Source organism: Hemitrygon akajei, chromosome 7 (genome assembly GCF_048418815.1).
Source record: "Hemitrygon akajei chromosome 7, sHemAka1.3, whole genome shotgun sequence".
Classification (NCBI taxonomy): domain Eukaryota; kingdom Metazoa; phylum Chordata; class Chondrichthyes; order Myliobatiformes; family Dasyatidae; genus Hemitrygon; species Hemitrygon akajei.
This window is the reverse complement of record NC_133130.1, coordinates 106448650-106463620: the sequence shown is the minus strand read 5'-3', so window position 1 is coordinate 106463620 and position 14971 is coordinate 106448650. Positions and strand designations below refer to the sequence as shown.

Genomic DNA, 14971 nt, shown 5'->3' with positions numbered 1-14971 from the left:
CATATGTCATTATGCCACCATGTCATATTTGCATGCCTCACCAATGAAAAGAAACTAAGTACACACTCCTCCTGGCCTCCCATGTTTTCTTGAGTTACAAAACAAGAATACTTACCTACCTGTTGAAGTACAACACGTTTTTCTTCACAAGATGAGAGAGATGTTTGAGTTAACAAGAAGTGCCATGTGCATCTCTTTGGCAGGAGAGAGAGAGAGAGAGTCAAGTTAAAAAACAAGGCAGAAAATGGATGGAATTCATAGTTTCATAAACTGAGTAGTGGGTGATAATTATAATATATAAAAAAGAAGCAGAGATGCTGCTTCATTGGAAAGATAGACATTCAATTGCACAATTAAGCAGTATATGAAGCAAATAAAGTAGCCAATGAAAATTGAGTGCCAGTGTTACTGAGTAGGTGGAGAAGCATGCAGTTTCCATAAAGTTTGACTACTACAACTAAACCAGCCAAAATGAGCTTTGATATTGCAGAAGTAATGCAGAAACACTTAGAACCAAAACCATTGTGATTGCAGAATGCTTTAGGATTCATAAGCAGAATCAAAAGGAAGGGGAGTCCATTTCAGCTTATGTGGCTGAACTGAAGAAAAAATGTCCAAGCATTGTCAGTTCAGTGATGGACTTAATGATGCACTAGGAGATCATTTAGCTTGTGGAATCTTACAAGAAAGAATTCAAAAACCAGCTCCTAACTGAAGCACAACTCTCTAAGGCAAAATGCAGTTGAAATCTCTGTATCAATGGAAACAGCAACCAGAGACATATTTGAGTTGCAGTCAGGAATGAAAGTGAGCGTGAACAAAATTGCACCAAGGCTGGCCTGGCCAAACAATTTGTGTTACCATTGTGGCAGGGACTCATACATTAGACCAACGCAGGTTTAAAGGTAAAACTTGCGGAAAATGACACAAACAAAAAGCATATTGGACAGACAAAAATATATTGACAGGGAAGAGAAAAGGATAAAACAAGTTCCAGTTTCAAAAGGAGTACTAATCTGCATGCTGTTGAGGAAAATTCTGGTAACGATGAGATGGACAAAGGACTTGGTGGCCTTGAGATTTACAATGTGAAAATTAACAAGAGGAAAGCCATATGGCTTACAGCACATTTGATGGCAATTTAAGTAAAATGGAATTGCACACTGGCTTGGATGTTTCAGTCTTCCACAAAATGAATGTGAATGGTATTTCAAGGATACTGAACTTATACTGGAGAAAAATAACTCCTGAAGGAATAACATTCATAATAGTGAAATACAACAACCAACAATCCACATTGGGCTTGTCTGCATTGTGGGGCCATGATTGGCTGAGACAACTACAACTTGATTGACGATCCACCCACAATTTGCATGCCACATTGCTTGCAACAGAGTTAACTGAAAGCAAATTAAGAAAGCTTCTAGATGATGCCACAGCAGTGTTCAAAGATGGCATTGTAAAACTCAAACATATCAAGAGTAAAATAGGATTAAATGAAAATACCACACCAAATTTTACAAAGTTTGACAGGTTCCTTATACCATCCATGATAAAGCAGCAGTGAGCTGGATCTCATGGAGGCTGAATGAGTTCTTTCTACGGTAGAGTGGAGTCCATGGGCAATGCCAGTGGTCAAAAAGAATGGATCTATCAGGATCTGTGGTGATTTTAGGGTCACCATCAACTCAGTATTGAAAGTAGTTCAATATTGTACGTGACTTATCAGTGGCGTCAACTGAGCTTTACTAAGAGGGATTTCCCGCAGGTTGGCAGTGGTTATTTAAAAAGGGAGCTTCGAGAGTGTTTGCCTATTGTTCGTGGTCTATCAGTGACTATAACTGGAGCACCAATCGTGAGTTAGATAGCAGGGAAGGTTCAAGCATAAAATGGAGACATTGCCTAGCAGAGTGGTCATCGACGGAGTGATCTGAGGCAGAGTAGGGCTTCGGCGATAGGTCGAGGCGAGCTAAGTTACCTGTGAGGAATAGAAACAGGAAGTAAGTTTTGAGGCCGGTGTTCTGTACTGGATGTCAGATGTGGGATTTCCAGGAAACTCCAGCCTCCTGGATGGCTACACCTACGCCAGGTGTGTTGAGTTGCAGCTTCTTAGGGACCAGGTTAGGGAACTGGAGATGCAGCTGGATGACCTTCGACTGGTCAGGTGAAGTGAAGAGATGATAGAGAGGAGCTATAGGAAAGTAGACAGGGTCTCGGTAGACAGGTAAGTGGGTAACAGTCAGGAGAGGGAAGGGCAAGAGTCAGATACTAGAGAGTACCCTTATGGCTGTCCCCCCTAACAATAAATACACCTATTTGAATACTGTTGGGGGGGTGGCCTACCTGAGGGAAGCAATTAGGGGGTCAGACAGGCAATTCTGTGGATGCAGGAAGGAAACATGGATGGCAGTTTGCCTCCCAGGTGCCAGGGTCCGGGATGTTTCTGATTGTGTCCACAATATCCTGAAGTGGGAAGGTGAACAGCCAGAGGTTGTGGTACATACTGGTACCAATGACATAGGTAGGAAAAGGGAGGAGGTCCTGAAAGCAGACTACAGGGAGTTAGGAAGGAAGTTGAGAAGCAGGACTTCAAAGGTAGTAATCTCGGGATTACTGTCTGTGCCACGCAACAGTGAATATAGGAATAGAATGAGATGGAGGATAAATGTATGGCTGAGGGATTGGAGCAGGGGGCAGGGATTCAGATCTCTGGATCATTGTGACCTCTTTTGGGGCAAGTGTGACATGTACAAAAAGGACGGGTTGTACTTGAATCCGAGGGGGACCAATATCCTGGCAGGGAGGTTTGCTAGGGCTGTTTGGGAGAGTTTAAACTAGAATCACTGGGGGGTGGTAATTGAAATGAAGAGATGGAGTAAAGGGCAGTTGGCTCACAAATAGAGAAAGCTTGGAGACAGTACAAGAGGGAGCATAGGCAGGTGATAGAGAAGGGATACGCTCAGACCGATGGTTTGAGATGTGTCTATTTTAATGCAAGAAGCATCATGAACAAAGCGGATGAGCTTAGAGCATAGATCAGTACTTGGAGCTATGGACAGTGGCTATACTTTATTAGGAGTTTGAAGAGATTTAGCATGTCAACAAGTACACTCAAAAACTTATACAGTTGTACCGTGGAGAGCATTCTGACAGGCTGCATCTCTGGTATGGAGGGTCTACTGCACAGGACCCGAAAGAAGCTGCAGAAGGTTGTAAATCTGTCAGCTCCATCTTGGGCACTAAGTACCCAGGACATCTTTAGGGAGCGGTGTCTCAGAAAGGCAGAGTCCATTATTAAGGACCTCCAGTACCCAGGGCATGCCCTTTCACACTGTTACCATCAGGTAGGAGGTACAGAAGCCTGAAGGCACACACTCAGTGATTCAGGAACAGCTTCTTCCCCCTCCCATCCGATTCCTAAATGGACATTGAAGCTTTGGACACTACCCCACTTTTTTTTAATATACAGTATTTCTGTTTTGTACATTTAAAAAAAATCTATTCAATATATGTAATTGATTTACTTGTTTCTTTATTAAGTTTTATTTTATTTATTATTTTCTCTCTCTGCTAGATTATGTATTGCATTGAACTGCTGCTGCTAAGTTAACAAGTTTCACATCACATGCTGGTGTTAAAAAACCTAATTCTGATGTTGTGGCCATTACAGAGACTTGGATGGCTCAGGGGCAGGAATTGTTACTTAGAGTGCCAGGCTTTAGATATTTCAGAAAGGACAGGGAGGGAGGCGAAAGAGGTGGGAGCGTGGTAGTGTCAGGGCTACAGAAAAGGAGGAAGTCATGGAGGGATTGTTAACCGAGTCTCTGTGGGTGGAAGTTAGAAACAGAAAGGGGGCCAATAACTCTACTGGGTGTTTTTTATAGACCACCCAATAGGAACAGGAACATCAAGGAGCAGATAGGGAGACAGATTCTGGAAAGGTGTAATAATAACAGCGTTGTCATGGTGGGGGATTTTAATTTCCCAAAAATTGATTGACATCTCTCTAGAGCAAGGGGTTTAGATGGGGTGGAGTTTGTTAGGTGTGTTCAGGATGGTTTCTTGACACAATATGTAGATAAGCCTACAGGAGAAGAGGCTGTACTTGAACTGGTATTGGGAAAAGATCCTTGTCTGGTGTCAGGCCTCTCAGTGGGAGAGCACTTTGGAGATAGTGATGACAATTCTATCTCCTTTACCATAGCATTGGAGAGGGATAGTAACAGATGAGTTAGGAAATGTTTAATTGGAGTAAGGGGAAATATGAAGCTATCAGGCAGGAACTTGAAAGCATAAATTGGGAACAGATGGGGGAAATGTGAAGCTATCAGGCAAGAACTTGGAAGCATAAATTGGGAACAGATGTCGGGAAATGTATGGCAGAAATGTTACAAGCGTGCAGGGGATATTTGCGTGGTGTTCTGCATCTGTACGTTCCAATGAGACGGAAAGGATGTAGGGTACAGGAACCATGGTGTACAAAGGCTGTTGAAAATCTAGTCAAGAAAAGCTTACGAAAGGTTCAAAAAGCTAGGTAGATAGAGATCTAGAAGATTATAAGGCCGGCAGGAAGGAGCTTAAGAATGAAATTAGGAGAGCCAGTGGGGCCATGAGAAGGCCTTGGTGAGCAGGATTAAGGAAAACCCCAAGACATTCTACAAGTATGTGAAGAGCAAGAGGATAAGACGTGAGAGAATAGGACCAATCAAGTGTGACAGTGGAAAAGTGTGTATGGAACCGGAGGAGATAGCAGAGGTAGTTAATGAATACTTTGCTTCAATATTCACTAAGGAAAAGGACCTTGGTGATTGTAGGGATGATTTACAGCAGATTGAAAAACTTGAGCAGAGATATTAAGGAAGAGGATGTGCTGGACTTTTGGAAAGCATCAAGTTGGATAAGTTTCCCGGACTGGATGAGATGTACCCCTGGCTATTGTAGGAGGCTAGGGAGGAGATTGCTGAGCCTCTGGCAATGATCTTTGCATCATTAATGGGGACAGGAGAGGTTCTGGAGGATTGGAGGGTGCAGATATTGTTCCCTTATTCAAGAAAGAGAGTCAAGATACCCCAGGAAATTATAGACCAGTGAGTCTTACTTCAGTGGTTGGTAAATTGATGGAGAAGATCCTGAGAGGCGGGATTTATGAACATTTGAAGAAGCATAATATGATTAGGAATAGTCAGCATAGCTTTGTCAAAGGCAGGACGTACCTTATAAGCCTGATTGAATTTTTTGAGGAGGTGACTAAACACATTGATGAAGGTAGAGCAGTAGATGTAGTGTATTTGGATTTCAGCAAGATAGGTACATGGAGCTTAGATAAATTGAGGGCTCTGTGTAACTCCAGGTAAATTCTAAAGTAAGTACATGTTTGGCACAGCATTGTGGGCCAAAGGACCTTTATTGTGCTGTAGGTTTTCTATGTTTCTAGTTCAATACTCTCTGCCCAGGATAGAGTAATCTTTGCAAACCTTCCTGAAGGGAAACACTTCAGCAAAGAAAATAAGAAATAGGAGCAGGAGTAGGCCATCTGGCCTGTCAGCCTGCTCTGCCATTCAGTAAGATCATGGCTAATCTGGCCATCTTCACCTACCTGCCTTTAATTCCTAAAATCTATCCAATGTTGTCTTAAATGAGGTAACCTCCACTGCTTCATTGGGCAGGGAATTCCAGAGATTCACCACTTTCTGAGAAAAGCAGTTCCTCCTCATCTCCGCCCTAAATCTACACCCCTGAATCTTGAGGCTATGTCCCCTAGATCTAGTTTCACCTACCAGTGGAAACAATTTTCCTACCTCTATCTAATATATCCCTTTCATGATTTTATATGTTTCTATAAGGTCTCCTCTCATTCTTCTGAATTCCAGCGAGTATTGTCCCAGGCGACTCAATCTCTCTTCATAGTCTAAACCCCTCATCTCTGGATCAACCTGGCGAACCTTCTCTGCACTGCTTCCAAAGCTAGTATATCCTTCCTAAAAGCCAGTATATCAGTGAGCTTAGCTGAAGCCTAACTCTAGATGGAAATGGAAGAAGAGTCCAAAGTGTTTCTCACCTTGAACACTCACAAAGTGCTTTATCACGATAATAGGCTTTTTTTTTGGAGTAGCATCTGCCCCTGCACTCTGGTAGAAAGCTATTGAGGAAATGATATAAGGCTTCTCAGGCTCTCAGTGTTACCTGGATGACATCTTTGTTACTGGTGAGGATGACAAGGAACATCTCCAAAATCTCAAGATAGTGTTAAAAAGATTAGAAGATTATGAACTCAGAGCACAATGTGACGAGTATGTATTATTTAAACCAAGCATAATTTACTGTGCTTACACCATTGACACACAATGATTACACAAGTGTGCTGAAAAAATTCAAGTACTGGCAGATGCCCCAAGGCCAAAGAATGTGCCACAGTTGCAATGCTTTTTAGGATTTGTCAATTACTATAACAGGATCCTGCCAAACCTGGCTACTGTGCTCCACCCCTTGAACTCATTACCACAGATTTGGAAGAAATGGTAATTGATAAAGCAGTGTGAGGTGGCTTTCCAAAAAATAAAGGAAATGGTGACCTCAGACACGGTATACACACGTTATGATCCACATCGTCTAGTGAAGCTTGCCTGGGACTCCTCGTCTTATGGTATAGGTGTAGTCCTGTTGCGAGTGTTGGAAGTGAACACCCCTTAGCTTTTGCATCACATTCCCTTACTGCTGCAGAGAAGAAGTACATGCAGATTGACAGAGAGGCCTTGAGTCTGGTTTGGGGTGTAAAACATTTCAACCAATACTTGTATGGGAGTGAGTTTACCCTCATTACTGATTATCAACCACTGGTGTCCATTTTCGTTCCACTAACAGCAGCAACATAAGTGCAGAGATGGGCTCTGTTTCTTGAAAGACAGAATTTAAAGGTCGAATTCAAGAGGATAAGTAATGGAAATGCTGATGAATTGTCCCGTTCACCCTTGAAAAAGGAAATACCTGAAATATTTACAAAAGAGGACACCCTAATGTAAATCAAAAGTATCACTATTACTACAGAAATGATCCAAAGGGAAACTAGAAAAGACTCCATACTGTCTCAGAACTATATAGCCACTCAAAGTGGCTAAAATATACAGCAGAAATTCCAGCTCCCCCATTTTTACCAGCACTAGGATGAACTTACCCTTATCGGTGGTTGCTTTATGTGGGGTTTGAGAGTTGTACCATCCAAACTGAGAGCTAATATGTTAAAGGAGCTGCATGCCAGTCATCTAGGCGAGGTCAAAATGAAAGCTTTGCCTCGAAACTTTGGTAGCCTGGGATAGATCAATGGGTGAGCAGCTTGCCATGCGCTGTTAGGAGGGCAGCGCCTTCCATCCCTGGGAATGACTTGCATTGCAGTAGCAGAGGATTCATGTGGATTTTGCAGGACCATTCATGGGTACAAGTTTCTTGGTGGTACTAGATGCAACTAGAAAGTGGCCAGAAGTGTTCCCAATAACTTCTAGTACAGCCTCACAGGCTGTTGAGGTGTGAGAAGCCTCTTCTCAAGGACTGGTGTTCCAGAATATTTCCTCAGTGACAATAGATCAGAGTTTGATGTGAAACAGTTACAGACATTCCTGAAAAAGAATGAAATAAGACATACAGTATTACATATGCACCATGCTACCCAACTCCAAATGGCTTGTTGGAAAAGCATATCCACAGTCTAAAGAACACACTGCAAGCAAAGACACTGGAACACACTACAGTAACACTGAGTCAGAAGCTTGCCAATTTCTTCCTTGCATATCAAACTGCAGCACAGCTATGCTGTTCCTGGGTCATCCCTTGCACTTACACTTGTATCTCCTCAAATCCAGTCCCAGAAGGAGTATGCAGGACTAACAGCTGAGACAAATTAAGAGCTCTTCAAACAAGGAAGCTTGATGTTTCACTCCTGGACAAGCAGTCCTGGTGAGGGACTACAGAGATGATCAATAGTGGGTACTTGGAAAGATTAAGGACAGAACTGGACCACTCTCCTACACTGTGGAGATTGAGTCTGATGTCATCTAGAGGTGACATTTCAATCAGTTGAGATCAGATTTGATTGTTAGAGAAGAAAGGTTACCAAAGCTGTCAGAACCACTTCCTGCAGTTGCAGAATCAACTCCTGCAACAACTACGAAGGAGACCCAAAACCTGGGATTTTTCACAGCCACAAATCTCACCTGCCAAGCAGGTAAAGACATTATACCACAAGAGTTAAGAAATCCTCTACTGTGATTAACTCTTTAGGCCTGACTGGGATTTTATATTGAGTTGGGGTTTATAGCTAAGGGGGAAGGAGTGCAGTTTATTTAATATTTGAGTAATATTGTAAATACGTTGTTTTATTAAGTATTCCTTGTTATTTACATAATTCATTACGGGTTATACATCATCACGCCACTACGTCATACAAGGGGTGATTGATATATTCGTGGCCTACAGTAGAAGGAGTCAGTTTTAGAAAACCTAGCACATTTATTTTCCAACATAGTCCACTCCTATATTTACACACTTCGTCCAGCGGTCGTGGAGCATACGGATCTTGGACCTCCAGAAAGTGTCCACAGATGGCCTAAGGTAGAAGGAGATGAGTTAATACAGCTCTCCTTATATGCACATGCAGGTCAACTCTTGAGTGATTATGCAGAAAGTTTGAAGTCAATAACTCATCTCCTTCTACCTTGGGCCACAAACTTATCAATCATCCCGATGAGTTATTAATGAATGAGTTATTAACTTCAAACTTCCTCAACAATCACTCAAAGAGTTGAACTGTATATGCATGTAAAGAGACCTATATAACTCATCTCCTTCTACCTTAGGCCACAAACTTATCAATCACCCCTGCTGTGGGCACTTCCTGGAGGTCCAAGATCCGTATGCTTCATGACCGCTGGACTAAGTATGTAAATGTAGGAGGGGACTATATTAAAAAATAAATGTGCTAGGTTCTCTAAAATTGACTCCTTCTACCTTAGGCCACGAACATATCAATCACCCCTCATATTTGTGCAACCCACTAAAGAAACCAAGTACACACGCATCCTGGCTTCTATGTTTTTCTTTTGATTAATTTCTCTAGTTACAAAACATAACAGTTTCCTTCCAAGTAATATGCCAACTTGATTTGAATGTTTCAAAGTTCAAAGTAAATTTATCATCAAAGTCCATAAGTGTCTCCATATTGTATCTTAAGATTCAATTTCTTGCAGGTATTCACAGTAAAACAGAAATATAAAAGAATCATTGAAAAACTACACAGAAAGACTGACAAACAGCCAATATACAAAATAAGTCCAACAGTGCAAATAAAAATAAATAAGTAAATAAATAATAGTAGGTGGTCACTTGAGTCAAGTAAGATGTTCTCCTAAGGGACTGCCTATTGTTAAGTCCTCAGATGGCTGTAGAGGCCAATCTGGAATCCACATATTCTGGTGCAATATGGTGGATGTGGTTAGTGGTTGGGTCCTTTGGTTGCTCAGTCTTGATCTCTTCAGCACAGCAGAGGTCACTCTCATGTATTGCATCTCCTTCTTGAACAGATTTCCTCCAGGCATATCTACTGAGTGCAACGTCTTCCCAGTTTTTAGATGTGATGTTGAATTTCTCCAGGCTGATTTTGATGTTATCCTTAAAGTGTTTCCTTTGCCCACCAGGGGCTTACTGCCTTCCTTTGACTGGGATTGAAGGATCTGTTTGGGGAGGTGTGAGTTAGGCATGCAGATGACCAGACAAGTAATTCTAAGAATATGAGTTGTAGTCTTTGAAATTGAGTCCATAAGTTGTGAATCAGTTCAGAGTTGAGGTGAGTGAAGTTATCCACACAGGCTCAGGAGCCTGATGCTTGAAAAGTACTAACTGTTCTTGAACCTAGTGGTGTGGGGCCTAAGGCTCCTGTACCTCCTTCCTGCTAGCAGCAGCAAGAAGAGAGCATGGCCTCAACGGTGGGAGTCCTTGATGATGAATGCTGCTTTTTTGTGATAGTGCTCATTGCAAATGTGTTCAGTGGTGGAGAGGGCTTTTCCTGTGATGGACTCGGCTGTATCTGCCAATTTTTGTAAGTTTTTTGGTTCTTGGGCATTGGTGTTTCCATACCAGGCCATGAACCAATCATTCAGGATACTCTCCACTGTGCATCTAAAGAAACTTGTCAAAGCTTCAGATGACATGCCAAATGTATGCAAAATTCAAAGAAGGTAAGGCACTATCATGCCTTGTTTGTGATGGCACTTACATGCTGGCACTTATCGCACACAGTGCTGGTGCACTTCACCACAACTGCTGTGTTTCAAGAAGACTTCACACTGGCAGCTGTGGGTGGCAAATAAATATAACTATCTCCCCCACCAATGTGCTGATGCAAGAAAAATTACATTCCTTAAAAAGGTGGAATGTAGATTCATGCCAGAAAAGTAACAGTGATTGGTGCATAATTAATGAATTGGACAGTGTTTTAATGCATTTTTACCTTCAAGGCTTTATTATATTTGTTATCTTTGCAGTCTGATGTCAGAGAGGCCATCTGAAACCTACTCTGTTGAAGTGTCTGTTGTGGAGGTGTACAACAATGATATCATCGATCTACTGGGAAAACGCAGTGGCGGGAACTTGCGTGTAAAACGAGAAGCTGTGGCTACTCTTGCTGCCAGTAATGAGATCCCTTTGTTAGCTTCCACGTAAGTACACTCATTATTGACATTTTTTTTTGGTGTGTGGAAGGTTGACTATGTACCCGTCAACCAAATGTGCCATGTAATGGATGAAAATGAATGTGCTATAACACCATAAAACATAAGAGTTAGGAGCAGAATTAGGCCATTTGGCCCATTGAGTCTGCTCTGTCATTCCATCATGGCTGACTTACTAACCCTCTCAACTCCATTCTCCCTGCATTCTTCCTGTAACCTTTGACATCCTAACTAATGAAGAACCTATTAACCTCTGCTTTAAATATATTCAATGACTTGACCTCCACAGCCATCTGTGAGGAAACTGAATCCTTTGACTACACCCTTATCCACTGATGCCCATTTGCTTTGTTGAACAGAAGCCCCAGCAGCCCACTACCTCATTCACTTGGCAGGCATTGTCCTCACTTTGAGTAATTTCTCCTTCATTCAAGTTCAAGTTTATTGTCATTCAATCATATGCATGTATATAGCCAAACGAAACATCATTCCTCTGGTGCCAAGTGCAAAAAAAAGTACATATAGTCACACACTATAGTTACAATCTAGTATATAAAGTCACAAAATAACATTAGCACATTAGTCCCTGACTGGCATGGCCTGAAGATTGACAAGTTGACGTAAAGTGCAAGATGCATATTTATGTAAGACAGTATAATGTAACTGACACCATATAATAAAACAAACAGTTGTATAAATATGTGAAACAGCAACAATAAAAGATGAAAAGTGACCAGTGCAGGATTAGAGTGTGTCTGTGGGTTGGGGAGTGGAGGGGGAGGAGGCAGCATGCCATTCACATAAGGTGTACATGTGTTCAAATTATAGGTTTAGCTGCCTGAGCACAAAATACTCCTGGCACTTGCTAGAACATTGGAATATTCCTTATTTCAGAATTACTCAGGACCCCTCCCTCACCGGTTCTCTGATACATTGATGACTATAAACACTGCCTCTTGTACACATAAACTGTTATCATTTTGTTGTGAACTTCCATTTCAAATTCAAGATTGCTTTTTTGTCTTTCTTCAGTACACAAGTGTAAAGGAGAATGCAGTGATTGCTACTCCAGATCAAATGTAACATAAAAAAAGAATAAACAGAAAAATGCAATACACACACACACACACACACACACACACACACACACACACACACACACACACACACACACACACACACACACACACACACACACACACACACACACACACACACACACACACACACACACACACACACACATCTCTATAAAAGTAATTCTATAAACGCAATGTACAACTCCAGATTAAGTAGAGCTCTTTTGAAATCAGAAATGACAGCTCTAAAACTCATTTTAGCTTCTATCCAGACATCAGATATGATGATGACTCAGATAAAAATCCACCCCATGTATTCTAATTAATACTTACCTTTTAAAAACAAGTATGATGATAGTAAAAGGCCACAGATAGTGGGATCTGGAATAAAAAACAGAACTCAACAGGTCAAGCAGCATCTATGGAGGGAGCCCTGAATGGACTTATTACCACAGCCATATGTCCTTCTAAAGTATATATGCTCAGCGACATATTGTCTCATGCAGTTTCCATCTCATATTTCAGCCCTCTCAGTTTCATTCCAGCCAGGGTCTCAGGTATGTTCGGTCCTTTCACTGCCTCTCCCAATCATATACAGTATCCCATAGGGACAAGAAGTCCTGCCTCTTCTTAGCTAGGATGTTGAGTAGGAACATTCCCCTGGTAGCTACTACTTTCTTCCTGTTCACCAGGATCCACCTCCTGGCTTATAGACTCCAGCATTCCCTGCTGCTCTTCGTCTGACACTGGCCCCTATCTATGATTTGCAAATTGTGCAGCTTGCAGCACACAGTGACAAAGAGAACAGATATGATTGGCAGTTTATGCAGGTACACCCCCACCCCTGGACTGATGCAAACAATAATGCAAACACAAGGAAATCTGCAGATGCTGGAAATTCGAACAACACACACAAAGTGCTGGTGGAACACAGCAGGCCAGGCAGCATCTATAGGGGAGAAGCACTGTCGACGTTTCGGGCCGAGACCCTTTTGTGTGTGTTGTTCAAACAATAATACCATGACTTTTCCAGGAGGTGCTTCCATGATCCTCATAATTTCTGTGTTCAGCTACTGTAGTTAGAAACTGAGCTAGTGAGGGGAACCAGGAAAGGATATGACTTCCCTTCTTAAACCAAGTCCCATCCCAAAGCACTGAAAATGTGCAGCAATGCAGTCTCCCATGGGGTGAGGAGTAATGGCATTTACATGAGAATTTTTTCTTGGAATCCACCGTCCTCCACAATGAGGAGTGGAAATTTTTCTAAAATGTGATTAACCACTTGTGGAGTACTATTCTGAGCAACTAATTGAGCACTGGGAAACAAGGAATCCAGGCAAATCCCAGTGGTCAAAGGTCACCTGTTCCTGTGTGAATATGATGCCTGATTCAGTTCTCTCAGTTCTCTGAGAATAAAATTGGCTGAGTTCTCTGAAAATAAAATAAGATCATTGCAGTCATTTTGTAGGATCTTACGATTATGTGAAAAATGGAGGAAAAGCCATACTGGGCTTCAAAGGCTGACACACCATTGATTCATTGATGAGTTGATTGTGGGCCACTTCTGCCCAAACAGCATCGAGCGCCTAGACCCCCGGTTGTCTGAGGCAAAACAGCACAGGTACTTCTCCAGCTCCTACCTGACCCTCCAGTTTTCCCATTGGACTGAGGATGAAAACCCAAGTACAGACTCACAGAGGTGTTAAATAGTGAGCAAAAGGCCTTCCAAAACCTGAGGACAAACTCACAGAGGTGTTAAACGGTGAGCAAAGGCCTTCCAGAACCTAGAGGCATCCTCCAGAATTCCATGTTGCTGCATCACCAGGTCCACAATCTCCTTGGCTGGGGGGAGCTTGGATAACGGAACAAAATGTGCACCTTTGGAAAAATGGTCAACCACGACAAAGATGACAGTATAACCAGACAGGTGGGGCCCCCCCTCACCTGTCTGGTTACACTGTCATCTTTGTCATGGTTGACCCCCCCCCTGGGTGGAGAAAGACGGTGATGAAATCCAAAGACATATGGGACCAAGGATGCTGGGAATGGACAACATATATAGGGGGCCAGCTGGAGCTTGTGTGGGGGTCTTCTGGGTGGAGTAGACCGTGCAAACCTGAACATAGCTAGTAATGTCCAAGGCCACCAAACTGGCATACAATGAACTCAATCGGCCTCTGCACTCCAGAGTGCTCCAACATAGGCGACTCATGCCTGCACTACAGCATCTTAGGGCAAACAGTAGCTGGAACATAGAGGCACCCTGACGGGCCCCCACCTGAGCCAGGATCTGCCTGTTGGGCCTGTAGGATCGAGTCCTCCAGCAACAGCCGTACTCGTCCCACTGCCTGAGTAGGAGAGATGATGTTCTCAGCCTTGGGCTCCTTGCAGACGAATCAAATTGTTGTGAGAGCACATCTGCCTTAAGTTCTTAGATCCCGGATGATAGGCAAGGACAAACTCAAATCTTTTAAGAAAGCAGAGCCCTGCCTTGCCTGGCATGGAGTTAATCACTTGGCTTCCTCAGGTACTGTCAGTTCTTATGGTCTCTCAGGACCTGGAAGGGATGGACCACCTCCTCCAACTAGTGCTTCCACTCCCCCAGGGCAAGTTTGATGGCCAACAGCTCCATGTCACCAATACTGTAATTCTGTTCTGTGGGTGAAAGCTTGGGAGAAGATGGCACAAGGGCACAAGGTGCATTCGCCGCAGACCTTTGCGACAATACTCCTCCCACTCCCATATCAGTGCATGGAGGAGTAGGGTTGGGGTGTCCCAGAACTAAAGCAGAAGTGAACCAGGCCTTCAAATGCTTCCTGGGCTACAGGATGTGAGTTCTGGTGCCACAAGTGAGTGCCCTTATCAGGACCACAACAGGACTGAAATCCTGAATGAAGCGTCAACAAAAATTTGAGAACGCCAGACAACGCTGGACCTGTTTTAGAGTTGAGGGTTGGGCTAGTTGAGGACAGCTGGACCTTGGCAGGATCCATGGACACCCATAAGACATAGGAGTAGAATTAGGCCATTCAGCCCATCGAGCCTGCTCCACCATTCCATCATGGCAATTCTGGATCCCACTCAACCCCATACACCTGCCTTCCCGCCATAACCTTTGATGCCCTGACCAATCAGGAAACTATCAATTTTTGCTTTAAATATGCCCACGGACTTGGC

The 14971-nt window shown here is 42.9% G+C and overlaps 1 protein-coding gene across 1 annotated transcript in view; it reads left to right on the top strand.

Moving 5' to 3' along the window:
* Nucleotides 1–14971, top strand: part of kif25 (kinesin family member 25) — a 171603-nt gene that overhangs the window by 115408 nt on the left and 41224 nt on the right. Inside the window, exon 12 of the mRNA XM_073050272.1 lies at nt 10530–10703. Within this exon, the coding sequence (XP_072906373.1) occupies nt 10530–10703 (174 nt within the window). The remainder of the gene's footprint in view (nt 1–10529; nt 10704–14971) is intronic.